Genomic DNA, 27,771 nt, shown 5'->3' with positions numbered 1-27,771 from the left:
ATGCCTAAGATAGTCCTGAATGGTGTGACAGTGGATTTCCCTTTCCAGCCGTACCAATGTCAACAGGAGTACATGAGCAAGGTTCTGGAATGTCTGCAGAAGGTAAAGCTGAACACTGAGGAATTTCTTTCCCAGTTGGGTCTGCCCAGGTGGAGCATCAGCCAGGGTCTAATGTGCTTCTGCCTCTCATCCATGCAGGCCCGGCCCTGCGTTCTGTTACGAATAGGGCTTCTAGGTGGGGTGGGAGGGCGATATCCAGAGAGCCAAAAGCTTATTTTAGATGACGACAGGTTTGGGAGTGCCGTGGGGCCTCTGTGGGAGAGAGCATTTGAGCTGAGGCTGATAGATGAGAAGAAGCTGCCATTTGAGGCTCTGGAGGAAGTTAGTTCCCCATGCTGGGGGGCAGCGGTGCTGGCCCCTACTTTGGAAGGGCTTTGAACCTCAGGGGTGCAGGGAGGTTGGGGAGGCAGGTTTCTTTCTACTGGGTCTCTATGGTATCCTCTTACTCTGCTCAGCCCCACCCCCTGAGTTTCCTACTCAGCCTCCCATCTGAGAGCTCGAATGTAGGACATCAGATTTCCTTCAGATAGGACAGGGCAAACGCCTGGATCCAGAATCACAGCAGTTTCCTATTTTGAGACTTGGCACCTAATTAGCCATCTTACTATTTATATTTGGCTGGAAAATGCGGTTGAGTTTGGGTAATGTTCTGCAAATTGTTTGCTAATGAGGGCTGGATTAACCTGTGGCTTTTAGGGTGAGTGGAAAGTGTCTTATAGACTAATCATGTCTCATGGAGCTTTTCCCACCTAACTGCAGGCTGCACATCTGAGCAGAGCTAACCCATTGGTTGCCAGAGCTTGTTTTAGGGTCTGCTGTATGGCCTCATCTCCTGCCCTGCTTCCCCATAACTACTGTTCCTGACCCCATTCAGAAGGTGAATGGCATCCTGGAGAGCCCCACAGGCACGGGGAAGACACTTTGCCTCCTTTGCACTACGCTGGCCTGGCGGGAACACCTCCGCGATACCATCTCTGCCCGCAAGATTGCTGAGAGATCGCAAGGGGAGCTTTTCCTTGATCGATCATTGTCTTCCTGGGGGAACATCACTGCTGCTGATGGAGACCCCATAGGTGACCCAACTTCCTGGTCTCATGTGGCAGTGATAGGGAAGGGATGGGGACAGGGACAGTCCACTTGGACTTCTGCTCTTTCTGAGCAGAGTTAAACAAAGAGGTTTTTGTGGCCTCCACATCATTTCTTACCATTTTGGGTTTAAACCAGGGTCAGAGCTTTTCCCCTGAATTAGGGCATCACAGGCAGCCACTTAAACCTGTTTCTGCTAAGCTGGGCGTGGTGGTGCACGCTTGTAATCCCCGTACTTGGGAGGCTGAGACAGAAGGATCACATAGGTTCAAAGCCAGCCTCAGCTACTTAGTGAGGCTCTTAGCAACCTTGACCCTGTTTCCAAATAAAATATGAAATAGGTCTGGGAGTATAACCTGGAGGTAGAAAGCCTCTGGGTTCCACCTCCAGTACCACCAAAAAAACCCACAAAAACAAACCTGTTTCTGCTAAGTAAGGATTTGGGGTCAGGTTCATGACTGTCTACAAGGGCTAAATTAGCTGGCGCTGTATTAAATGCCCAAGTGAGCCACTTCAGCCATCCCCTTTGTGCTTCCGTTGTGCCTGGGCAGCTTGCTACACAGACATCCCGAAGATCATCTATGCCTCCAGGACCCACTCACAGCTCACTCAGGTCATCGGCGAGCTTCGGAGCACCTCCTACCGGTGGGTCAGCTGTTCACAGCTGCTTCAGCTTGGGTTGGAGCTGGGTCCGTAGCCCAGCTGTGTGCATTGCTGCTGCATGGTCGTAGACATGATCGTGACACTCTGCTGTCTGGTGGGAGAGCAAGGGCTGACTGGCTCTGGTACCTGTACTTGTGAAAAAGCAGCTTTGAGCCATGGCTGTACTTAGACTGGCATCCCAGCTCCTTGCAGAGCTGTTGTGTAGGCTGTGGTGGGTTAGGACTGACCCCAGGGAACAGGGAGGAGAATCTGCCCTTTGCTGGCATCCTGCCCTGGGCCCTATAGAAGGGAGCTTGGGAGGCCGGTTGCTCTGTCCAGTTTTTCCTGCCTGGCATCCTGTCTCCCCCCCATCCCAGTCCTGGGCCACTTTCCAACCACTCTGCTCCCTCCGCCTGCCAAGTTCCTCATATGCTCTCCTGCTTTTCCTCACTGCTCACAGTCGGACTGCACTGTGTGGCCATCTGTTCTTGGAGCAGCTCTTCCTTGACTCCTTGATTCTTTCTTCCACCAGGCCCCGGGTATGTGTTCTGGGCTCCCGAGAGCAGCTGTGCATCCACCCCGAGGTGAAGAAGCAGGAGAGTAACCATATGCAGGTGGGCTCCTGAGACCTGCCTCCCCTCACGGTGCTGCAGGCTTGTGCTGCCTGCCCCCTGAGCTCCAGCAGATGCTGGCCCTGCGGCTGGGCCAGACCCAAGGGTGTGTGTGGGTGGATGCGGGGGAGCTGCCGAGGTTGACTTGGACTTTAGCCACAGCTCCAGCTGTGCGTCTGCTCCTCCTCCACAGATCCACTTGTGCCGCAAGAAGGTGGCGAGTCGCTCCTGTCATTTCTACAACAACGTGGATGGTAAGCGCAGCCCCTTGAAGCTGCTGCTGGTTTGGGTGCAGATGAATTGAGATGTGGTGTGTGCAGCCTCCTCAGGTTCAGCTCAGTGACATCACAACCTGCTTGCTTTACCCAGTGGGACAACCAGTGTGTCCACGTGCCTGGATGTCTTCCAACCTGAGGGGTCCGTTGCGTTGGTATGATGTGCAGGCCACTTCTCGTGCAGTGGCCTCTGAAGGGTCCACCAGCGGGGCGGCCCTTGGCCAGCGTCTGGGAACCTGCCTTGGAAGTTTCCCACCACCTCCTGATCAGAGAGCTCTGTGCCTAACGGTGCATGCTGAGCACCTGCTCTCCCCCTGGGAGCCCGGGATGTTGCTGTGTGCCAGGCAGCTGGTGTCTCCGGGTGCCGCCATGACCAGTCCCATGAGAACCTGGGAGCCGGGTCGCCTGCAGGTTTCTGGCTGACTACATTTCACATGCATTGTTACCACTGGCAGCAGGGAAGTTAAGTATATCTCCCTTTTTTTTTATGCCACTGAGGATTAAACTCAGGGGACTTCTGCCTTTGACCTACACCCTAGCCCTATTTTACTTAATTTATTTTTTGTGTGGCACTGGGGACTGAACCCAGGAAAATTCTACCTCTGAGCTACACCCCCAGCCCTATTTTATTTTTACTTTTACTTATTTATTTATTTATTTTGGTGGTACTGGGGTTCCTGGAAGCCCTTCTACCTCCGGGCTACACTCCCAGACCTATTTTTTATATTTTTGAAACAGAGTCTCTTAAACCAGCATGGCTGGCTTCAAACCTGCGCGATCCTCCTGTCTCTGCCTCCCAAGTGCGGGGATTACAAGCGTGCACCACCACGCCCGGCCTTTATTTTTATTTTGAAACAGGGTCTCACTAGGTTGATGAGAGCCTCACTACTTGCAGAGATCATCCTTGAACCTGGGATCCTTCCAAATACTAGGATTACTGATGTGTGCCACCACACTGGACTCATCTCCCTTCTGCTGACCTTGACTCTTGCTTGTGTCCCTTTGCTGTGACAGGGCGCATTCCTGAGTGACTCCTGGGTCCTCAAGTCCAGCCCAGGCTGGATGACAGACGGCCTTATTCAGAGGTGGAGTGAATGAGTCAGGGTTAGTGACAGCAGCTGGCCTGGTGCCTTCAGGTGCCCATGGCCGAGGACCTAGGCAGGGCTGGCGCCAGCACCCTTTCTCCACATCACTGACTTCCCACCCACATAGCTGCTTCTCTTGCTGTTGAGGGCTTCTGGGCCTTGTCACAGGTCCCCAGAGACAGCAGTTAGGCAAGCCTCTTGTGTGACCCTTAGTTTCTGCAGCTTGAGGGGTCACACGTAGCTGTGTGGCTGAGACAGGAGGATCACAGGTTTGAGAACAGCCTCAGCAACTTAGTGAGGCCCTCAGTATCCTAGCAAGAACATGTTTCAAAATAAAAAATAAAAAGTGCTGAGGATACAGCTCAGAGGCAGAATGTCCCTGGGTTCAGTCCCTAGTACCCCAAAACAAAAACAGGGGTCTTTCTCATCTGAATTGATGAGAAAATGGCATGGAAACAATATAAGTTAGAAATATAAAGTATTAACTCATTAAATAATTAGGTCTTTGGTGTTGGTGTTTAATATATATTTATATATGTGCATGTATATGCATATATACACGTACACACCACAGAGAATACCTTTCTTTTGTGGTATTGAGCATTGAACTCAAGGGCATTCTACCTCCAAGCTATACTCACAGTTTTATTTTATTTTTTATTTTGAAACAGGGTATCACTGAGTTGCAGAGGACCTCACTAAGTTGCTAAGGCTGGCTGGGAGCCTACAATCATCCATCTCAGCCTCCCAAGTACTAGAATTACAAGCATGTGCAACCATGCCCACTTTTTTTGTGTGTGTGTGTGGTACCGAGAATGGAACCCAGGGGCATTCTGCCTCTGAACTATACTCCTAGCCCTATTTTATTCTTTTATTTTTCTTTGTAGTACTAGGGATGGAACCCAGGGGCATTCTGCCTCTGGGCTACACACTTTTAGCTCTATTTTACTTACTTACTTACTTACTTACTTACTTATTTATTTGTTTATTTTTATGGTACTGGGGATGGAACCCAGAGGTGTTCTACCTTAGTGTTACACCCTACACCAATTTTTTTTTTTCTTATTTGGAAACAAGGTCTCACTAGGTTGATGAGAGTCTGTCTACTTCCTGAGGCTGTCCTGGAACCTGTGATCCTCCTGACTCAGCCTCCCAAGTACTGGGATTACAGGTATCCGCCACCATACCTGGCTCATTCATTCATTCATTCATTCATTATATATTTATTTATTAGTACTAGGGATGGAACCCAGGGGCATTCTACCTCTGAGCTACACCCCCAGTCCTAAATTTTTATTCTTTATTTTGAAACAGGGTCTCACTGAGTTGAAATGGGCCTCACTAAGTAGTAGCTGAGCTGTCCTCCAGCTGGGATCCTCTTGTCTCAGCCTCCCAAATGCTGGGGTTTCAAGCATGTGCCACCACACCCAGCTTGTTCTTTTTATTTTTCATTTTGAAACGGGATCTCACCAAGTTACCGTGTAGTGGCCTTATACCTGTGATCCTTCTGTCTCGCCCTCCCAAGTACAGGGATTATAGGTGTGTGTCATCAGCCTGGCCTGGTCACCTTCTTGCTCTGTTTTTCTCTGCTTCCCCCTCCCAGTCCCCCTCGGCCAACTCTGCTCAGGAAGTATGGCTCCGGCTCACTGCTGCAGTGTATGCTGATTGGCCAGTCTGTTGCCATGGTGCTACTGAGGGATGCAGCTCTTTCTGTTCTGCTTGCCCTGCTGTCTCTGAGGGCTTCTGGAGAGGGGTCACCTCTGCTGTGTGTGTGTGTTCTGGCCTCTCCAGCTAAGGGCTGGGCCTTAATCCTGCCCCTGAGGGGGGTCTGGCGCCTGCTGGGAGTCAGCATGAAACAGTCACAGCAAAGCGAGTGGCTAGGGGAGGTCCAGATCGATTCATGTGGGTGCCCTGAGACCTGGGTGCTTGTTGGAAGGGTCTCTGCCACAGCCGAGTGTGGTGGCCCACACCAGTAATGCCAGTACTTGGGAGGCTGAAACAGAATGATCACAGGTTCGAGGACAGCCTCAGCAAGTTGATTCTCACCAACCTAGTGACACTCTGTTTCAAAAATAAAAATAAAAGCTGGGTGTGGTGGCGCACGCTTGTAATCCCTGTGCTTGGGAGGCAGAGACAGGAGGATTGTGCTGGTTCGAAGCCAGCCTCGCTGGCTTAAGAGACCCTGTTTCCAAATAAAAATATAAAAAATAGGTTTGGGAATGTAGCCCGGAGATAGAAGGGTTTCCAGGAACCCCAGTACCACCAAAATAAAAAAATAAAATTAATAAAGAATAAAAATAGGGCGGGGCTGTAACTCGGAGGTTGAATGCCCCTGGGTTCCATCCCCAGACCTGCAAAATTAAATAAATAATAAATAAATAAATAAATAAATAGTAGCTCAGAGATAGAATACACCTGGATTCAATCCCCAGTAGCACATGCGTGCGTGTGTGCTCTCTCCTATTTTCTTCTCCCTCCTTTCTTTCCTCCCTCTCTCTCTTCTGTCTCTCTTCTGTCTCTGCCAGGAGATCCTGGCCCAGGAGCTATGTGTGTACCTTCCCGAGGGTTCCTTTGGCTTCAGTAGCAGGCCTGTGTTGTAGCAGAGCATCCCTGAATGTGCTTTCTGCCTGGCCTTGCAATCAGCACAGGTGGTGCCCATTCCTGAGCTGCTGCTCCAAGGAAGGAGACAGGCCACGACTCAGCTTTTGTTGGAGAGGAGCACTGCTGGCAGAGCCCACCCTGCCTGTGCCCTTCCTGCCCGTGCCGTGCCTTGGCCCCTGAGGTCCCAGCTGCTCTGGCTTCAGGCAGCAACTCTGGGTCTGTTTGGACTGGTGGGAAGCTGGGGAGTGGCACCACTTGTGGGGATACCCTCTGTGGGCTGTGGTGGCAGGCTGCTGGTCCTCTTCCCCTGCCTCGAGAGGCCATGTGGCGTGGCCACTTCTGTTTTGGGGTGTCCAGGGGTGAAAAAAATGCCTTGGGACTTTTGGGGAAAGTGTTGGCATCAGCCTCAGACTAGTCCTGGGGTCTAGAGCAGGATTCCTTCGGAACCACTTCAGCCGGTGGCCTCCCCTGGGGCTCTGACCCACCAGGCAGGGGTTCTCTCTGGCAAGTCCACAGGAGGTCGGTGCCGCACACTGTCTGCTGCCTAGGAGCTTTTCCGTTCTGGGGGTCCCTCGCGGTCTGGACGCTGAGGATGTGTGTCTGACCCTTCTTACCTGCAGAGAAAAGCCTGGAGCAGGAGCTGGTCGCCCCCATCCTGGACATCGAGGACCTGGTCAAGAGTGGGAGCAAGCACAAGTGAGGCCAGGGTGCGGGGGGGGCAGGGCGGGCTCTATGTGCTCCTTGCCATGAAGCTAGCGACAGTTTGCCATGAAAACACTGCAGAGCTTTGAGAAATAAAGAGGGACACTGCCTCCTCCCTTAGCCCCGCCCCTCAGGTGACCAGTGTGGACAGTCGCACACTACGTTGTGGAGGGCCTCGCTAAGCTGCTGAGGGGCTGGCCGCGAACCTTCAGCCCTCCTATCTTTGCCTTCCAAGTACTGGGATTATAAGCGTGTGCCACTACCCCAGCTTGTGTCTGTTTCTTTTATAGCTTTTTGGATTTAGGCACCATAAGAAAGATTTTGAGGGCAAGGAATGTAGCTCAGTAGTAGAGAGATTGCCTGGCTGCCTGTCATGCATGAGGCCCCGGTTTCTATTCCCAGCATGGCAAAGAAAAAAAATAAGACTTTGTTACATTGAGAGGAAAAAGTCTGCCTTTTTTTTTTTTTTTCCAGTACTGGGGATTGAACCCAGGGGCTTTCTACCTCTAAGATACACCCCATGCCTATTTTTTATTCTTTATTTTGAAACAGAGTCTCACAAAGTTCTGCAGGACCTCACTAAGTGGCTGAAGCTGGCTGTGAACCCGCAATCCTCCTGTCTCAGCCTCCTAAGTACTGGGATTACCAGTGTGTGCCACCACGCCCAGCTAAGGGCTACCTCTTCTTAGAACTTTGCATTGTTTTTGGTTCTGCTGATCATCTAACCCAATGTAGATTTTGTTTTGTTTTGTTTTCATGAGTTCTAAAGCAGATGACAGTTTTGTAGTTGAGAACGCACAAGGAGCCAGGTGTGGTGGTGCACGTCTGTAATCCCTGTACGTAGGAGGCTGAGACAGGAGGATGGCGGTTTCAAGGACAACCTCATCACGACTCTGTTTTGTTTCCAAATAAGAAAAGTCAGACTGGAGGTGTAGTTCCAAGGTAGAATGCCTCTGGGTTCAGTCCCCATTACCATAGAAGGGGAGGAAGGAAGGAAAGAGAGAGAGCGGAAACACACAAGGGCCCCCTGTCTGTCTCAGGCACCAGCTCCCTGAGGGCCTGTGGGCGGGGTGAGGCCCGACCCATCAGAGGGAGCCGGGGCTCCGTCCCAGCTGCCTTCTGCATGGCCTCTGTGGGGCACTTAGTGGGCTTCTGTCTCTTCACTTCCAGAGTGTGTCCTTACTACCTTTCTCGGAACCTGAAGCAGCAGGCTGACATCATCTTTATGCCGTACAATTACTTGTTGGATGCCAAGGTGAGGATGCAGTCTGTAGCCACTGAATCCTGACACCGAGTGGGCATGCCTGTGTGTGGGCGGGACTGTCTGAGTCTTCGCTGGCTCAGGCCCTCTGGGCAGCACAGGAGGCTCCCCTCCATCACAGACCAGGGGCTCAGGTCCTGCTAGGCACAGCTGTGAACAGCCCAGGGGTATGGGTTGGTCATTCTGAGCAACTGGGAGTGGGCAGGCTGACGAGAGCGAGAAGAATCCGGGCACAGTGCTGCACACCTAAAATCCCAGTCTTTGGGAGGCTGAGACAGGAGGATCACAGGTTCAAGGTCAGTCTCAGCAACTTAGGCCATCAGCAGTGTAGACCCTGTTTCAAAATAAAAAATGAAATAAGGCTGGGGTGTGGTTCATAGGGAAAAGGCCTCTGGGTCCAGCCTCCAGTACCAGTAAAAAGGAGACAGGAGAACCAGGTTGCAGCTCTTGGACTGTGCCTGTCCTTGGTCCAGTGGGACCACTTCAGCCTGTTTCCAATCTGACCATAGGAGGTGCGCTGCCAGATTCATGTACTTTTATATACACACACGCATACATGCGTGTGCGTGTGTGTGCGCGTGCGTGTGCGTGTGTGTGTGTGTACTTTTTTTTTTTTTGCAGTACTGAGGATGGAACCCAGGGGCATTCTGCCTCAGAGCTACAGCCCCCGCCCTATTTTTTATTCTTTATTCTGAAACAGGGTCTCACTAAATTGCGGAGGGCCTCACTAAGTAGCTGAGGCTGTCTGTGAACCGCGATCCTCCTGTCTCAGCCTCCCAAATGCTGGGATTACAAGTGTGCACCACCATGCCCGGCTATTTTTATATATTATTTTTGTGGTGCTGTGGACTGAACCCAGGGGCATTCTAACTCTGAGGTACATCCCTAACCCCATTTTTTATACTTTATTATTGATTGATTGATTGATTGATTGATGGTACTGGGGTTCCTGGAAACCCTTCTACCTCTGGGCTACACTCCCAGACCTATTATTTGGAAACAGGGTCTCTTAAGCCAGCAAGGCTGGCTTTGAACCTGCACGATCCTCCTGTCTCTGCCTCCCAAGCACGGGGATTACAAGCATGCACCACCACATCGGGCTTATACTTTATTATTTTTATTATTTTGTTTTTTGGAGGGTCTGGGATAGAACCCAGGGACATTCGACCTCCAAGCTACGTCCCCTGCCCTATTTTTTATATTATATATATATATATATATATATATATATTTTTTTTTTTTTTGGTGGTACTTGGGGTGGAACCCAGAGGCTTTCTACCTCCGGGTTATACTCCCAGACCCATTTTATATTTTATTTGGAAACAGGGTCTCACTAAGTTGCTGAGAGCCTCATTAAGTAGCTGAGGCTGGCTTCGAACCTGTGCGATCCTCCTGTCTCAGCCTTCCAAGCGCGGGGATTACAAGCATATGCCACCACACCCGGCTTACTCTTTATATTTTTGAAACAGGGTCTCACTAAGTTGCAGAGGGCCTAAGTATCTGAGGTTCTCCTTGGACTGGGATCCTCTGGTCTCAGCCTCCCAATGGTGGGATTAAAAGCGTGTGCCACCAAGCCCGGCTTTATACTTTATTTTGAAACAGGGTCTCACTAAGTTGTGGGTGGCCTCACTAAGTAGCTGAGTCTGGCCAGGAACCCGATCCTCCTGTCTCAGCCTCTCATGTACTGAGATTACAAGTGTGCGCCACCACACCCAGCTCATTCATGTACTTTTAGTCTATGTTCATCTGTACATTTTTGTGTCACACTCCTTTTATCTAATATAGGTGGGGACACTTTTGTGTTCAGAGACTTGTACTTTTTTTTTCTCGGTACTGGTAATGGAACCCAGGGACATTCTACCTCCAAGATACACCCCTAGCCCTATTTTTGTTCTTTTTTTTTTTTTTTTGGTGGTACTGGGGGTGGAACCCAGAGGCTTTCTACCTCTGGGCTATACTCCCAGACCTATTTTATGTTTTATTTTGAAACAGGGTCTCACTAAGTTGCTGAGAGCCTCACTAAGTAGCTGAGGCTGGCTTTGAACCCGTGCAATCCTCCTGTCTCAGCCTCCCAAGCACAGGGATTACAAGCGTGTGCCACCACGCCCGGCTTTTATTCTTTCTTTTGAAACAGGGTCTCACTGAGTTGCAAAGGACCTCACTAAGTAGCTGAGGCTGGCCGTGAACCACGATCCTCCTGTCTCAGCCTCCCGAATGCTGGGATTACGAGCGTGCGCCACCACGCCAGACTGAGACTTGTACTTTCACTAATCATAGCAGTGTGGACATCTTCAACTTTGTTCATTCCCACGGTGGATGTTCACAAAGAACCAACCGTGCTGGTGCTGTCCTAGGCTGGGCACTGAATAAAACCAGTATCACTTGTATGAAGCTCGGATCCTGGTGGGGGAGAGAGCAGAAGAGTTAGCGTGAGCCATTGCTGTTGCAGGGCGGAGTGGCAGTGTGTGGGAGGAGGCCCAGTGGATGCAGGAGAGGAAGTGGGCAGATCCCTGCACAGGTTGGCAGGGGCAGTCGTGGCAGAGGCCATGCTGAGCCCCATGGAGGCCGCTTGCCTGTGGAGACCAGTGGTTGGATTCAGGGCATGGATAGCCAGTGAGCTTTGTTTTGGTTGTGGGCGATCTCACAACTTGGTGCTTGGACCCCTGGCTGCCATGGGAACCACTTGGAGAGCTGCTGAGTACTTGGGGCCTGAGCCCCACCGGCAGCAATTGCATCAGCACTGATGCTGCCGCACAGGCTGGGTGCAGGGCCGGGGATGTGGCTCAGTGGTAGAGAGCACTTGCCTAATATGCATAAGGCTGCAGATTTGATCCCCAGCACTGTAAAAATAAAAATCAGCCCCCAGGCTTGGACCTGTGATCCTCGGTCTTCGTCTTCCAAGTACTAGGTCCCTGAGCACCTTGTTTGACACACATACCAAGGAATGCGGCAAGGAGAGGAAAGTTGTTTTTGTTTTTTTGAAATGTGGTGCAGGAGAAGCTGACAGTTCATTGAAAAGAACAAGTCGGCCTTCCTTCGTGTACCAACATTCGTGCAGAGGTGGAATCTGAAAGCTCTAGACTGAAGGGAATGGCTTTGCAACTCTGGGGAGACAGCTTTCTGAGCTTGGACACATGAGATTAAAAAACTGGACTTGACCCAAGGTTGGGGTTAAAAGGCAAGTCAGTCGCCAGAGCTCATTCACAACCACCAGCACTCAGAAGCAGGCATCAGCAACCCATGCACCAGCCCGCCAGTGGCGAGTGCAGGTCGCGGAGCCTGGGGTGGGCCTGAAGCTCTGTAGCAGTGTGGAGAAGGCGTGGGGGGCGGTGGTTACACAGTGTACACACCCTGGCTATGCACGTAAAATAGGCATTTTATTGCGTGAAAATTAAGCTCCAAATGTTGGTTAAGAAAAGTGCCAGTGCTAGACCCCACCTTAAATGGCTGCCGTCAGGCTATGGGTGGAACTCGGGTGCTGCGTTTTTAACTCTTCCCCAGGTACGTACCAGCAGAGAACTGCTGGGTGTAGTCATCTGTGGCTGCCTCGCGGCTGTGGCTGGGCTCCAGTGGCTTCCTTGACTGTCCTGTTGAACCTGTCTTTTGTGTTGTGTGAGCTTTTTCCCAGGACAGATGCTTAGTGAGCATCCAGCTGATACTGAACTTTTAGATTTGCCATCTAAAACCAACCTTGAGGTCAGAAATGGTGGCATGTGCCTGTAATCCCAGTCCTTGGAAGGCTGAGATAGGAGGTTTGCAGATATGAGGACAACCTCAGCAAGTAGTCAGACTCATCAACCTAGTGAGACCCTGCTTCAGAATAAAAGTAAAATAGGGCTGGGAGTGTAGCTCTGAGGTAAAATTCCCTTGGGTTCAATGAACCCAGAACCACAAAAAAATACTCCCCCCGCACCCATGCCATTGAGATGCGGGGCCCTTCCTCTTCCCTCTGGTAGTGTGTGTGGCCTGTGCGCACGATTATTGGTATCTGCTGAAGCTTTGGCTTCCTGCTCCCTGCTGCTGTAGGCGACATCCAGCAGACAGTACCGCTTGGCCCACCCACCATCTTCTTTCTTGTAGAGTCGCAAGGCACACAACATTGACCTGAAGGGGACAGTCGTGATCTTTGACGAAGCTCACAACGTGGTGAGTTCCTGCCGCCTCTGCTGAGCACCTGCCATTTCTCCCAGCTTCCTTACCTTTTAGGAGACCTGCGTGCAGGCCCTGGTGGCGCTGGCTGCCAGGATCAAGCAGACCCATGTGCTTCTGCTGCCCAACCCTCTGATCAGAGGCTGCAGCTGGGCCTTGGATACACCTTTAGGCACAGGGCCCTCTCTTTCTGGCCTTCTGGTGGGGCAGCCTGTCCCCACTGTCCACTGCTCTGCTCGGCCATCCTTCCTGCAATACCTATGCCCTTCAGGCCACTTGGCCTGACTCTTGGGAGGCTCCCAGGGGCCCTCTAGACTCCCTTCAGCCCTGTCCCCAGCATACTCCCTCACCACCCTCTCCTCCACTTCCAAGGCCACTGCTTATGGCTGGATGTTCCAGGAGTGGTCTTGGACGATGACCAGGTCAGGCAGCTGGGCCGAGGGCTGCCCCGGAGCCTGGAGTGGAGCTTCCTAAGAGCTGGGCTTCATGTTCCCCGGGATGGTTGCAGCCACCCTCAGCACCAGCTTGGCTCCAGATTGTTGTTGCTGTGGGAGGTGGCAGGTGCTGTTCCAGGTTTTCCGTTATAAAATGTTGGCAGCACACGTTTTTTACTTGAGTTTCAATTGTTGTGTGGTATTTGGAGTTGTTTTTAGACCAGCTTGTGACTTGGCCATCAAGACCAGGGCCGGGCTCTGTGGAGTCGGCTCTCAGCTCTGGTCCCTCTTGCACCCCTTCTTTTTCTGGAAACCCTGATCCTGTGCTGCTCTCCATGGCATGGCTGCGCTTCGGCTCTCAGGAGAAGATGTGTGAGGAGTCTGCCTCCTTTGACCTGACTCCGCGTGACGTGACTTCAGGACTCGATGCCATTGACCAGGTGTTGGAGGAACAGACCAGGGTGGCACAGCAGGGCACGTTCCCCCTGGAGTTTAATGCGGAGTCCCCCAGCTCAGGTGAGTTTGCAGCCCAGAAACAAAACACTGAGTGGGAAGGCCGACTTGGCTTCCTGGAGGCCATAGCTGTTGGAGGTTCTGGCGCTGCACAACATTGTATCTGCGCTCCTGTACCTCCCATCCATTTAGGGCGGCAGTGCTAAGAGGCTTCTTCTTCTTTTTTTTTTTTTTTTTTTGTATCCCTGGGGGATGGAACCCAGGGGCATTCCACCTCCAACCTACACCCCCAGCCATATTTTTTTATTTTTTATTTTGAAACGGGGTCTCACTGAGTTTTAAAGGGCCTCACTAAGTAGCTGAGGCTTGCTGCAAATTTCAGTCCTCCTGTCTCAGCCTCCCAAGTACTGGGATTGCAAGCGTGTACCACCATGCACTGCACATTGGTTCATTATTAAGTAAAATAAGGGTGACTAGAACACAGCACTGTGATGCTGAGAATATCATCTGAAAACAGAGAAGTCAACTGAACAGTTGTGGGGCAGGTAGTGTGCACAGTATGGACAGGGGACGACTCACCCCAACTGAGCGCAGCAGGATGGTTGGAACTTAACTTAGTGTTACTATTTTTGTGATACTGAGGATGGAACCAGGGGCATTCTACTTCTGAGCTACACTGCCAGCCCCTCCAGCCCTGTTTTATTCTTCTATTTTGAAACAGAGTCGTGCTAAGTTGCTGAGAATGGCTGCAAACCTGGGATCCTTCTGTCTCAGCCTCACAAGTACTGGGATTACTGGTGTGTGCCACTATACTCATCTGAAATTTAAAACTTAAGAGTAAGCCGGGCGTGGTGGCACATACTTGTAATCCCCGCACTTGGGAGGCTGAGAAAGGAGGATCGCACAGGATCAAAGCCAGGCTCAGCTACTTAGTGAGGCTCTCAGCAACTCAGTGAGACCCTGTTTCCAAATAAAATATAAAAATGGGTCTGGGAGTATAGTCTGGAGGTAGAAAGCCTCTGGGTTCCACCCCCAGTACCACCAAAGAAACCAAAAAAATAAATAAATAAAACTTATGAGTAAGCTGGGCATGGTGGCACATGCTTGTAATCCCAGCACTTGGGAGGCTGAGAAAGGAGGATCGCACAGGTTCAAAGCCAGCCTCAGCTATTGAGTGAGGCTCTCAGCAACTTAGTGAGACCCTGTTTCCAAAGAAATTATAAAATAGGACTGGGTGTAGCCCGGAGGTAGGAAGCCCCTAGGTTCCAAAAAGAAAAAAAAAAAGACAAAAACAAAAAAAAACTTATGAGTAGATTATTTCTAGAATTTTTTGTTTAATATTTTTTGGGCTGTATTTGACTTTGGGTAAATGAAACTACAGAAAGCAAAATCACAGATAAGGGCCATAGCCTAAATTTTCTTTTTCTACTTTATCAAAGTTTTTCCTTTTTCTTTTTTGTGGTACTGGGGATTGAACCCAGGGACACTACCACCAAGCCATTCCTTTGCTAGGAATCCAAGTTCTTGAGGACGTGGTTGGTGCAGTTCAAGTGGTACAGAATTAGCTGGGCGTGGTGGTACACGCTTGTAATCCCAGCATTTGGGAGGCTAAGACCGGAGGATCGTGGTTTGCAGACAGCCTCAGCTACTTAGTGAGGCTCTTTGCAACTGCGTGAGACCCTGTTTCAAAATAAAGAATAAGCCTGGCATGGTGGCGCACGCTTGTAATCCCCGCACTTGGGAAGCTGAGACAGGAGGATCACACAGGTTCAAAGCCAGCCTCAGCTATTTAATGAGGCTCTCAGCAACTTAGTGAGACCCTGTTTCCAAATAAAGCACAAAATAGGTCTTGGAGTATAGCCTGGAGGTAGAAAGCCTTTGGGTTCCACCCCCAGTACCACCAAAAAAAAAAAAAAAAAATAGGGCTGGGAGTGTAGCTCAAAGATAGAATGCCCCTGGGTTACACACACACACACACAAAGCCGGGTGTGATGGCGTATGCTTGTAATCCCAGCATTTGGGAGGCGAGACAGGAGGATTCGGACAGCCTCAGCTACTACATAGTGAGGCTCTTTGCAACTCAGTGAGACCCTGTTTCAAAATAGAGAATAAAAAATAGGGCTTGGGGTGTAGCTCAGAGGTAGAATGCTTCTGGGTTCCATCCCCAGTACACACACACACACACACACACACACACACAAAGTGGCACAGAATTGAGCATGTTCTGCTTTGTGTCACCAGGGCTGAACATGGATCTGGAGGGCATCGCAAAGCTGAAGAGTAAGTGCCTCTCCTCGGGGGGCCTGGTGGCTGGCGGGCCCACCTGACATTCCCTAACCCACAGTGATCCTGCTTCGTCTGGAGGAGGCCATCGATGCCGTCCAGCTGCCTGGAGATGATAGCAGTGTCACAAAGCCGGGAAGGTGAGGGCGGGCTGCCCTCTTGGCTAGGTCCTCCTGGAGGGAGATGGACTTACGTGCACAGGCTGTCCTGAGAGTGTCCTGCGGGCGTGACTGCCAGGCCTGGCTTCCCATACCAGTGGAGTCTGTCGTGCATTTTCAGGACCTGGGAGGATTGCCACCTTTTTGGGTGGCTAGTATTGTTGGCAGTTACAGAACACACTGTCACAGTGTCTCCTCCAGCCCTTTCCTCCAACTCTTGCCTGGCCACTTGTTGGCAGCACAGGTGCCTGTTAGAATGAGACCTTCTTGTTAGGAGATCAGTGTGGTTACCCCAGCTGTTTAGGATGCCAGGGACCCCAGAATGTTCTTAATGCCCCACAAACCTGTAGTTTTCTCAGGAGCCTGAGCAGCAGGATTTGCTCTGTGTCCTGAAGGCAGATGAGGGATTGTGGCTTGGCTGTGAGTAGCTCTCCTTGAGACACGGCCAGTAGCCATGCTAGGACCAGGCCTGGGCTTGTCAAGGGCAAAGTGTGTCCTGTGGCCCAGGCCCTGCTTGGCCCTGAGCTAGTCTTTTTCTCTATGCTCTAACCCTTAGGGGTCCCAAGACCCTTGGCTGCACATTCAAGCCGCCAGCCCAGCTCCAAGGCCTATCTGCATGTCCCCGAGCTTCCAACCACAGGCTCCACTTCTGCAGCTTCCCTGTGCCTGCACTTCCCAGATCTTCCCAGCTCTCTTGGGGACCCAACCCAGCGCCACTACTTCCAGAAAGGCTCCTAGGATTTCCTCCCAAGCCCCGCACTACCCATAGTGGCCCCTCGCCCGGGTGCCTGGTCTTTCCCTTAGAACATGGCTTTTGTGTCAGGGCTTGTTCTTTTCCTACCTGAGAGGCAGAGGACTCTCAATTCCAGTTTGGGGCTCCCCTGGAAGCTTCAGTGTTTGTTTCTGAGTGAAGGAAACTTAAAAAGCCACTCATCTTAGGTTCCCAAAGCCAAAGCTTGGTCCCCTGCCAGGCTCAGGTTTTTTTTTCTTCAATCTTTGGCAGCTATATCTTCGAGCTGTTTGCAGAAGCCCAGATAACATTCCAGACCAAGGGCTGCATCCTGGACTCACTGGACCAGATCATCCAGCACCTGGCGGGACGTGAGTCTTGGCCCGCCGCATGGACGCAGACAGGAGCAGGGCAGGGGTGCCCAGTGGAGGATGCCGTCGGCATGCTTGTGTGGCGACACGCTACCATCTCTTGGCAGCTTGTAGGGCCTGCCCTTTCTGGTTAGATGTTGAGGCACGAGCGCCATTTGACCAACTGTTGTGCTTTTAAGTTTTATTTTTTGTAGTACTGAGGATTGTACATACTAAGGAAGTGCTCTACCACTGGGCTACATCCTGGCTCTACTTATATATCTATCTGTTGTGGTACTGGGCATTGAATGAAGTGGCAGTCTACCTCTGAGCTGTACCCCAGCCCTTTTTATTTTTAATTTTGAAATAGGTTCTCACTAAGTTGCTGAGGTTGGTCTTGAACTTGCAATATTCTTTTGTTAGCTTCCCAAGTACTGGGATTGGGAATACAGGCAGGCATCACCACACCTGGCTGGCTTGTTTGCTTATTTATTTATTTATTCTTATTTACTTACTTATTTTGCAGTACTAGTGATGGAACCCAGGAGCATTCTACCTCCAACCTATACACCCAGCCCTAATTTTTATTCTTTATTTGGAAATGGTTTCACTAAGTTGTGGAGGGCTTCACTAAGTAGCTGAGGCTGGCCACAAACCTGTAATTCTCCTGTCTTAGCCTCCCAAGTACTGGGATTATAAACATGCGCCACCATGCCCGGCCTAGCTTTATTTTTTATTTTGAAATAGGGTCTCGCTAAATTGCTGAGGACCTTGCTAAATTGCTAAGGCTGGCCTTGAACCTGGGGTCCTCCTGTCTCAGACTCCCAAGTACTGGCATTACAGGCATACACCACAACACAAGGCCTGGCTTTTTTTTTTTTTTTTTCCCAAACAGAGTCTTACTAAGTTATTGTGCAGTGGCCTTGAACCTATGATTCTCCTGCTCAGCTTCTCAAGTACTAGGAAGTACAGGCTATGCTACTTGCCAGCTGCCCTTTTTACCCCTCCACTTTTTTCTTTGCGGTACTGTTGATGGAACTCTGGGGCACTCTACCTCCAAGCTACACCCCCAGCCCTACTTTTTTATTCTTTATTTTGAAACAGGGTCTCACTGAGTTGTGAAGGGCCTCAATATGTAGCTGAGGCTGGCCTTGAACCCGGATCCTCCTGTCTCAGCCTTCCAAGTGTGCACCAACTTTTATTTCCCCTTTTTTTTTTTTTTTTTTTTGGTGGTACTGTGGTTCCTGGAAACCCTTCTACCTCCCAGACCTATTTTTATACTTTCTTATTTGGAAACAGGGTCTCTTAAGCCAGCGCGGCTGGCTTCGAACCTGTGTGATCCTCCTGTCTCTGCCTCCCAAGCGCAGGGATTACTAGTGTGGACCACCACACCTGGCTTTTATCCCCCTTTTAAAATGGTCTCACTGGGTTGCCCAGACTAACCTCCAACTTGTCATCTTCCTGCCTCAGCCTTCCAAGTAGCAAAGTATAGGTCCATGCCACTGTGTCAGCCCATTGTGCTTTCTTGTAGAACATGTTCCAGCTTTGCCATTAATGGTTTTTTACAGTAGCACGTCCCATTTAGTCCCCTTTTAAGGAAAGACTGCACGAGGCCTTGCTGGGTTCAGTGGATTGTCGCGCTTGCTGGCTTCTCCCCATCTCTGCTAAGGTCCAGAGGGCTTCCTGGGGGCAGTGACTCCTTGGCCTGCTCTGTGGAACATACTTCAGCTGAGCAGGGCTGGGGAGGTTTGGGATGCTGACCCCACAGATTCTGCTGAGACTGGTGCTGGGGCCCTTGGCCACAGACTCCTGGAGACTGCCCCACTGTGGCTTCTCCCTGACCCTCTGGGAAGAGCAGGCCATCTGCCCTCCCTTCGTGCACCTCACCTGACACTGGGCCAGGGGTCACTCTGGAGGCTGGTTGTGGGGCTGTGGGCCCCCTGCTATGGTGTGGATGTTGGCTCCCTGCTGCCCACAGGTACTGGAGTGTTCATCAACACGGCTGGGTTGCAGAAGCTTGCAGACATCATCCAGGTAGACGCTTGCTTTCGACTCTGAGGGCGCCTTGTTTCTTAGTGGCTGTTGGGGCACATGAGCCAGGGACTCGGAAAGGGACCCCACATCACATGTTCTGATCAGCAAACTCTTCAGCTCATTTCCTCCCCACCTCAGCACGCTGCCATCTCTAGGGAGGTGGTGGAGGGTGGGTCTGGCTATGCTTGGCTGCTCAGTGGCCAGACACACCGGTGACCCATTGGGTTGTGCAGGGCCTCTGATTACAGATAGGCTCACATCAGTGGAACTCTGGAGATAAGTGACTTCCTGAACAGCTTCTCAGGGGAAAGACAAAGGACCGGGTAGGGTGGTATGCTCAGAGCCCTGGCACAGAGAACAAGATGCAACCGTGGAGCCCTGACAGAGGCTGAGGAACCCCTGGCCGAGGGCGTGACAGTGGATTCCCTGAGAGACACGCGGCCCTCCTGCCTCACTGGTGTCCTCTAGCCCCACAGGAGCTATTCAGCCCTCCCCTCCCCTTGCCTGTGTGGCGCTTGGCTGACCTCAGGCCGTGGACAGCCGAGGCCTGCTCAGGCTTGGGCCGAGCATTTTGGGTGCCATCGGCCTCGCTGAGCTTTGCAGGTTTTCAGAAGCAGACCCAGGACCTGAATGGGCCTGTTGGTCGTGGAAAGACCAAGGCCCAGGAAGCCCTGTAGTGAGGCTGGCTCCTGGTGCTCCTGCCCATGATGCACCAGAGGTGTGACTCGGGAGGACGAGGCAGGCTTAGGGGTCCCACTGCTGGCCACGAGGCCTTGGTGCCCTGTTACCCACACAAGGGCCTTGTGCGCTGGTCCCAGGCTCCTGACCCCTGTGCGCTGCTCGTTTGCCTTTCAGATTGTGTTCAGCGCGGATCCCTCTGAGGGTGGCTCTGGCCCCGTGGTGGCACCTGGGGCCTCACAGCCCTATAAGGTAGGAGCTGCCTCCAGGATGGGGGTGTTGCACAGAACTGTGGGTGGGAGCTGCCTTTGGGGCTTGGACAGGGCCCCAGGACACCTGTACACACTCACTTCTCCAGGTGCACATACACCCTGATGCCGGGCCCCGCAGGGCAGCTCAGCGGTCAGATGCCTGGAATGCACCTGCATCCAGAAAGCAAGGTACCGGCCTGGGGGAACGACACACTCCCTGCTCACCCTCCGCACACACCTGCACCGCCTGCCTGGGCCAGGAGACCTCAGAGCCTGCCCAGTGTCACCCTGTGGGCAGTGGGCAGCAACGGAGCGGGGCTCAGTGGGCTTCTCACCCTGCTTGACACGCTGCACTGGGTGCAGTGTCCCCCCAGGTAGAATGTGGCTCCTCCAGAGTCGGGGCTTCTCAAGTAGCGCTCCCTGGGTCGGGCTTTTGTAGGAAGTCAGCTCATAGAAGTGGATAGTTGTGTGTGGCAGCTCAGATTGCCCCAGGCAGGCAGATTCCATCCCAGGACGGGAAGGCTGCGTGAGCCCTGGAGAGCGGCTTTGCCTCTTCCTTGACAGAGTTTGCCCTCCTCCAAGCTGGCACTGGCCTCACCTTGAGAGTCTCTTCAGTTGTACTGGTGCTGTTTTAGTTTCTGGAGCTTCCAGAATGCTGGGAGTGAAGGGTGGCAGGGTGCCATGGCCTGTTGGATTAGCACGAGGACCACACGCAGGCTTCCTCTGAGCTGGTGACCTTTTTTGTTGCCCATGTGACCAGCGTCTGGACCCTGCCCCCTTGCCTTCGCAATGGTACTTGGAATGACAGGAGCTGGGACTGCTTCATTCCCGTGTGGTTTCTGCAAGAGATTGGGGTTGGGGTTGGCTGACCTCTGGCTTCCCTCGGCGTTCACTGGGCCTGCCTCTTGCTGGACCCCTGAGCCATGGGCCCAGCTTGCGGGCCAGCTCAGGCCAGAGCAGGCCTCTGGCTCACTGGGTGCAGAGTGGGTGGGAGGTTGACAGATGGCCGGGCCTCTGGTCCCATCCCCACACTTTCCCCGCAGGGAAGGTGCTGAGCTACTGGTGCTTCAGTCCCGGCCACAGCATGCGCGAGCTGGCCCGCCAGGGCATCCGCTCCCTCATCCTCACCAGCGGCACGCTGGCCCCCCTGACCTCCTTCACCCTGGAGATGCAGATGTACGGGCCACCCCAGGCCAGAGGCTGAAGTGCTGGGGGTCCTGGGGGCGTCGGGGGTCCCAGACCTCTGAGACCACTCACTGTCACTCTGTCTGGCCATGCTCCAGCCCCTTTCCAGTCTGCCTGGAGAACCCACATGTCATCGATAAGCACCAGCTGTGGGTGGGGGTTATCTCCAAAGGCCCCGATGGAGCCCAGCTGAGCTCTGCGTTTGATAAGCGGTAAGGGTCCTAGTCTCTGGGCCTCACAGGGAAACGGGCAGGTGGTGGCCCGGCCCGGGGCCCTTTTAGCAGTGGCTCCCTGGCTCTGTGCAGGTTTTCAGAGGCCTGCTTGTCCTCCCTAGGAAAGGCGCTGGGTAAGTGCTGCTCTTCCCCTCGGGGAGCCCTTAGCCCGTGCCATGGTGTTGGGACACCCAGTTCCCACTCCCTTTCCTGACTGGCCACTGCTTCCAGGCAACATCGCCCGTGTGGTACCCCATGGGCTGCTGGTCTTCTTCCCTTCCTACCCTGTCATGGAGAAAAGCCTGGAGTTCTGGAAGGTGTGGCCCCTTTGGGTGTCCCCCTTGGTAGGGAGGGGCCCTCAAGTCTGGTGGGTGGTGTGGCTGGCCCACCACATCCTGCCTCCTCCTTCCACAGGCCCGGGACTTGGCCAGAAAGATGGAGGTGCTGAAGCCTCTGTTTGTGGAGCCCAGGAGCAAAGGTGGCTTCTCCGAGGTCTGTGCTGGGCTCTGAGCCCGCGGCCTTCCTCGACCTTTCCTGGCAGCCACACCTGCCCATGGGCTCTGGCTGGCTGCCAGCCACCTCTTCGGGGCCTGTGCTTCCTTCCTGTGCCTGGCATGTCAGCTAGAAAGCTGCCGGCACTGTCTGGGCCAGTGGCGTGGTAGTCAACCAACTGGCCCAGGCTCCTCAGGTTCCTGGGAAACACGAAGGCTGGGTGGCGGCTGGGGCTGCCTGGGGACTTGTAGCTTGAAGGTACATCCAGGACCCACTGCAGGGGCAGGCTTGAGTCCTGACCAGCCTCTCCTTCCAGGTCATCGATGCTTACTACAAGCAGGTCGCCACCCCTGGGTCTGGTGGGGCCACCTTCCTGGCAGTGTGCCGGGGCAAGGTGAGGCTTCTTGGTGCCATCTTTTCCCCTGCCTGGTTGCTTGCCCTGTGGGTGCTTGTGGTGGGGTAGGCACAACCCGCTGCCTTTAGCCCATGTCCAGCAAACGTCAGGAGAGAGCAGTGCTATGGGCCTTGCTGGCACTGGGCCTGTTCATGAGCCAGGGCAGGCTGAGCACAGGAGGTTCCAAGAGTGGGGCAGTGGGTCATGGGTCTTCAAGCAATGTGCCTGTGGGGGCCTGAGCATGGTGCTCTGTCCCACTCCATCATACCTGAGGGGAGTGGCTGTAAGGGCTGGGGCCTGGGTCGACCCTAGGGAGGAGGTGCAGGTGAGGCTAGCCAGGGGAGAGTGTGCCATGGCCCCCAACAGCTCCTGGCCTGTGCCCTAGGCCAGCGAGGGGCTGGACTTCTCAGATATGAATGGCCGTGGTGTCATTGTCACGGGCCTTCCGTACCCACCGCGCATGGACCCCCGGGTTGTCCTCAAGATGCAGTTTCTGGATGAGATGAAGGGCCGGAGCGGGGCTGGAGGCCAGGTAAGACACCACAAGTCCAGGGCTGGGGGCAAGGCGCTCTGGGGACTGAGGCCCCTGACCAGGCCCCCTTTCCCCTGCAGTTCCTCTCTGGGCAGGAGTGGTACCGACAGCAGGCGTCCAGGGCTGTGAACCAGGCCATTGGGCGGGTCATCCGGCACCGCCACGACTATGGGGCCATCTTCCTATGTGATCACAGGTGCAGGCGGGCTCCACCTGTCCACCCCCACATGCTCCCGCAGTCTGAGGCTCTCTCTGGACTCTGGGCCCTTCTCTCCACGAGGCAACCAACAGCCTCTAGGCCTGCAGGGTGTGTGAGCCTGGTAGCTCCTGCCAGCACACGCCAGCCAGGCCATCGCCTTGGCACCTGAGCCCTGTGAAGCGGGCTCTCGGCAGGGGCACCCCCTCAGCCCGGGGGCACAGGATTCAGGCTGACAACTGCACCATCTCCAGGTTTGCCTATGCTGATGCCAAAGCCCAGCTGCCCTCCTGGGTTCGTCCCTACCTCAAGGTGTATGACAACTTTGGCCACGTCATCCGAGATGTGGCCCAGTTCTTTCGCGTAGCTCAGAAAACTGTGAGTGTCTAATGGCCATGTCTGGTACCCTACCCTGGAGCGGAGGGGCCCTTCCCTGGGGAGTCACAGAAGTGGGCCACGCCTGCCCTGTGGTCTGCAGATGCCAGTGCCAGTTCCCCAGGCTGCAGCCCCAAGTATGGGTGAAGGGGAGGCTGCTGTCAGGGTGGCCAGCATGCCCAGCACCCTGTTCACCAGGAAGGCCACCAGTCTAGACGTGCACGTGCCCAGCCTGAGGCCGAGGCTCACAGGTTCGTGACGCTGGGTCGGAGCCACAGAGAAATGGCCTTGGGCTGCCTGGCTCTGGTGAGCTGTGTGCACACCATGTTCCTCAGGAGCGCCAGCTGCTGAGAACGCTGAAGGCAGCGTGTGTGTGGAGTACGAGCAGGAGCCCATCCCTTCCCAGCGGAAGCCCACAGGGCTGCTGGCCGCTCTGGAGCACAGTGAGCAGAGGGCCCAGGCGCCAGTGGACGAGACCTGCCCTGGGGAGAAGGAGGTGCGGGCAGGGGTGGTGCCAGGAGACAAGGCTTGCCGGGTGGGGAGTGCGGGCTGTCAGGGTCCCGAGGCCTGTCCAGGGCCTGCCTGTTTGGCCTTGGAGATCTGTTCACATACCCCTGCAAATCCCCTTCCCTTCCTGGCTCCCAGGCAAGGGTACACCCTGGCCCTAATATGCTGCCTCCCTCCAAGCTGTGGTTGCCTGGTGGTTGGCCTGACAGTGCTCTTGGCTGGGACTTCTGTTGCCAGCTGCACCCAGAGCTGACCTTTCTCCAGGCCTGGCCTGCTCTGGGCTTCCTCCCTGCTCCCTCCTTCCTGCTGGGAGTTGCCGGCTTCCTGCTCCTATGCCTGCCATCCGTCCTGGAGTGAGCCCAGGTGCCGACAGTCCTCAGCTGCCACAGAGCTGCCTCCTGGGCTCCACTCTCACACTCTGCTGCCCACAAGCCGCCAGGGCCAGAAAGGGCTGAGTTGGTACCGCCACCAGGGTTTGGCCAAACATGCCCTGCGGTCCTCGGTTCAGGCCACCCTTGGAGCTCCTGGAGGGTGTCACACGTGCTTCAGGCCTTGGGGTTTGAGTTGGGGCCCCGGCTGTGTCCCCCTCAGGCCCTCGGTTGCTCCAGTCTGTCCCACCAGTCTAAGAAGAGAGGGGCTGATGAGCGGAGAGGAGGAAAGAAGAAGGTCAAGCTGGTCAGCCACCCGGTATGTGAGCCATCCTGCAGCCATGCTGGCTGCTTAGAGATATGTCTGGGGCTCTGGCTCCTGTGCCCATGGCCCCAACCAAGCAAGGGGATGGGCCAGTGTAGGCCCAGGAAGCAGACTTCCTGGGCAAGTCTGGTTCCTTCCCCAGGTGGTATAATAGCCCTTCTTCCTTCCAGTCAGGATTTGGCCCAGCCCTTGGTCACGTTTACTTTGGGGCCTGCAGCTAGCTGTAATTCCACAGTTAGGATGGTTAGTGCAGCTGGGCTTTGGCTTTTCCTGAGTGTGGACGCTGACCTGCCCACAGAAGGAGGTGCAGCGGGTTCCAAGTCCCAGATGAATGCAGTTGTCAAGTTACACCGTGGGGCAGCAGGCCCCTGTCCCTCAGCTTCTGAGAAGGACTGGGCGGTGTCCAGGGAGGCCCGGGCATGGTGGTGGGGCTGCCTGGACCAGCCCTGCTGTGGCTTCCCTGGACCTTTGTGGTGTGCAGCAGTGGCAAGCTGGGTGTGGTCGATACTCCTGGGATCTCAGCAGCTTGGGAAACTGAGGCAGGAGAACCATAACCTTGATGCCAGCCTGGATAACTTAAGTGAAACCCTGTTTGAAAATGAAGAATAAAATAGGGCTCGGAGTGTAGCTCAGGTAGAATGCCTCTGGGTTCAATCCCTGGTAGCACACACAAAAAAAGGGGCTGAGAGAAAAAGTGGGACACAACCTGTGGAGAAGCGCCCTCCCCTGAGCTGCCACGAGCTCAGCTACAGCTGTGCCTGCCCTGGAGGGAGCGGCGTCTCTCCTGCCTGCCTTCTCTGCACTCCTGCTCTGCCCAGGAAGCCGCCCTCTGCCGTGGCAGCCCCCAGTGCCGTGTGGACACGGGCAGGAGGGATGGGTGGCCCTGATGGTGGCCCTGGTTGTGTGTCCAGCAGGAGGAGCTCGTGGCGGGTACACCAGCTGACAGAGCCAAGCTGTTCATGGTGGCCTTGAAGCAGGCACTGAGTCAAGCCAGCTTTGGCACCTTCACCCAGGCCCTGCAGGACTACAAGGGCTCTGATAACTTCGAAGCCCTGGCAGCCTCCCTCCGCTGCCTCTTCGCCGAGGACCCCAAGAAGCATACCCTGCTCCAAGGTGCTTACCTGCAGAGACCTGCCCTGGGCTGCCATCACTGTGGGCTGGGGCCACTGGGCCCAAATTTGTCCGTGCTCTCTGGAGAAGGGGCCTGGTAGACAGGGGCCTGGTAGACAGCCCATGGTCCCCAGGGCCCCAGCTGAGTGGCCAAAGTACACGAGCTCACACCCCATCCCCAACAGGTTTCTACCAGTTTGTGCGGCCGCACCACAAACAGCAGTTTGAGGACCTCTGCTTCCAACTCACGGGCCAAGGCTATGCCTGTTGGCCAGAGCAGAGCCTTTCCCGAGGGCAGCGAGTGCAGCCAGCCCAGGACCACAGCGGTGAGTGGTCTGGGTTGGACTCTCAGCCTCAAACCCAGAGGGTGGTAGTACCTGGGATCCTGGGTGGTTGGTGTGGGCATCCTGGGCCCTTGGCCCAGGCTTCCTATTTCTGCTTGGGGGCAAGCCCTACACCATGTGCATAGCACTGGGACCAGGCCTCTAGAGCAGACCTGTACTACCTGGGGAGCTGTGCCCACTGCCGAGTCCTGGTTGTGAAGTGCCTTCTGCCCTCCTTCCTGCTCTTGACCAAGCTAAGTTGAGCTGGGCCCCCTCCAGGTGCCCTCTGCCTGCTCCTGGGCTTGCTCCATGGCTGACTGGGAAGCCCCTACCCCTCCTGAGCTTAGTGCTGACACCTGTGGCCCTGAGCAGGCCTCAGCTGTTCCCACCTGCTGCCCTGGCCCCTCCTAGGGGTACAGACAGCTCCAGGTGATGCGCTATGCCCCTGGTCTGAGGGTTGTGAGGCCTGGTCTTCCTCTGGCCAGGGTGCCTCCTTCCCTGGGGATCTCAGGAGCATGTTTCTTCAGGAAGGAGAGAGCTGGAGCCCAAACTGAGTCTATCGGAGGGTGTGGCCAAGCAGCTGGACCCCGGAGAGCACCTCAACCATGGCAGGCCCCACCTGTCCACCGGGCCACCCCTGGCAGGTACTGCCTCCTGCAGACGCCAGTTGGGGCCCAGTTCTTAGAGAGGTTCATTTTGCTTGAGGGACCTGGAAGCAGAGCTGTAGGCCACCATGGGGGTCTCCTGCTGTGCAGCTCTCCATTCTGCATCCCACCCCATTTGTCCTGAGGGGCCTGGAGGGCTCTCTAGGGGTTCCCGGGGGAGGGAGGTGGAGGTGGAAACTCTGAACCATGCTCCTCTACCAGGAGTCTCCAGCAGCTGTCCTCAGGCGGGGTCCAGAGTGGAGCAGCAGAGTCAGCCTGCCGTGAATGCCTACCTGGAGGCTGCCCATGCAGCCTTGGGCTCTGCAGGCTGCAGCCAGCTCCTGGCAGCACTGAGGGCGTACAAACAGGATGACAACCTTGACAAGGTGTTGGCCGTGCTAGCCGCGCTGACCACTGCAAGGCCTGAGGACTTCCCCCTGCTACAGAGCAAGTGGCCCCTGGGTAGGGTGGGGTGGGGCTGGGTTGGTGGGGTGGGCAAGGACTGGGCTTGAGCGAAGCTCCCCACAGGGTTCGGCATATTTGTGCGTCCCCACCACAAGCAGCGGTTCAGGCAGACCTGTGCAGACCTAATGGGCCTGCCTACCACGGGCACAAAGCTGCTGGGTCCTCGGGAGGAGACCCCCACTGTGCCACCTGAGCTTGTCCATGGTGCTCCCCAACCAGGTGAGGCCTGCCAGGCACCCCCTAACCCTGGCCTGTCACCCTGGCCCCGTAGCCCTGGGAGGGGCAGGAGAGGAGCGCCAGGCACTCCTCAGACGTGCTGCTGTTTGCAGGTCCCTTGCAGCCGGAGAGACCTGAGAAGACCCAGTGCAAGATCTTATCCTTCCTCGTACAGAAGCCAGCAGGGCGTGGAGGGGCCAGCGGCACCCCCATGGAGCCCAGCCAGCCCCCTGGGGCTCCCCAAGGGCACATGAAGCCTGAGCTGGGCACCCCGTGAGAGGGCAGTGAGGACGGCACCAGCAGGCAGTGAGTTCACGCCCCGTAGCAGGCTATGTGTGCCCAGGTGGCCAGGCCAAAGACACAGTACCCTTCCAGAGCTCTCCCGCAGCTCCCACTGCTGCTGGACCACAGGCAGCAAGGCTTCCACACTGGAGCCCGGCCTTCCCCAGCCCTGCCAGGCGTCACCACTTGGTAGGGTGGGTGCTGTGTCCAGCAAGTGCCCAGCCGCCGGGGTCTCCACAGGCCATAACACGAGTCTGCCCATCATACTGCCTCCAGGAAGCAGAGCAGCACTCAGACCTGGC

General features: G+C 54.6%; 1 protein-coding gene across 1 annotated transcript; it reads left to right on the top strand.

Moving 5' to 3' along the window:
- RTEL1 (regulator of telomere elongation helicase 1) lies at positions 1-27,464 on the top strand (the record flags this gene model as incomplete). The annotated part of the gene is made up of 33 exons (XM_080716463.1): positions 1-102; positions 935-1,133; positions 1,698-1,791; positions 2,249-2,402; positions 2,593-2,653; positions 6,981-7,056; positions 8,233-8,317; positions 12,404-12,469; positions 13,269-13,422; positions 15,601-15,639; positions 15,704-15,782; positions 16,804-16,901; positions 18,859-18,914; positions 19,770-19,844; positions 19,951-20,032; positions 20,887-21,019; positions 21,127-21,240; positions 21,334-21,374; positions 21,472-21,557; positions 21,655-21,732; positions 22,049-22,126; positions 22,512-22,658; positions 22,739-22,854; positions 23,109-23,232; positions 23,333-23,480; positions 23,565-23,725; positions 24,328-24,423; positions 25,344-25,542; positions 25,725-25,865; positions 26,390-26,506; positions 26,729-26,968; positions 27,035-27,190; positions 27,301-27,464. 33 exons carry the CDS (start codon positions 1-3, stop codon positions 27,462-27,464), a joined length of 3,759 nt encoding a protein of 1,252 aa, XP_080572589.1.
- Between the last annotated feature and the right edge of the window lie 307 nt (positions 27,465-27,771).

The sequence above is a fragment of the Muscardinus avellanarius genome (assembly GCF_963383645.1).
Source record: "Muscardinus avellanarius genome assembly, chromosome: 19".
NCBI lineage: Eukaryota > Metazoa > Chordata > Mammalia > Rodentia > Gliridae > Muscardinus > Muscardinus avellanarius.
This window is presented reverse-complemented; position numbering and strand designations above follow the sequence as displayed.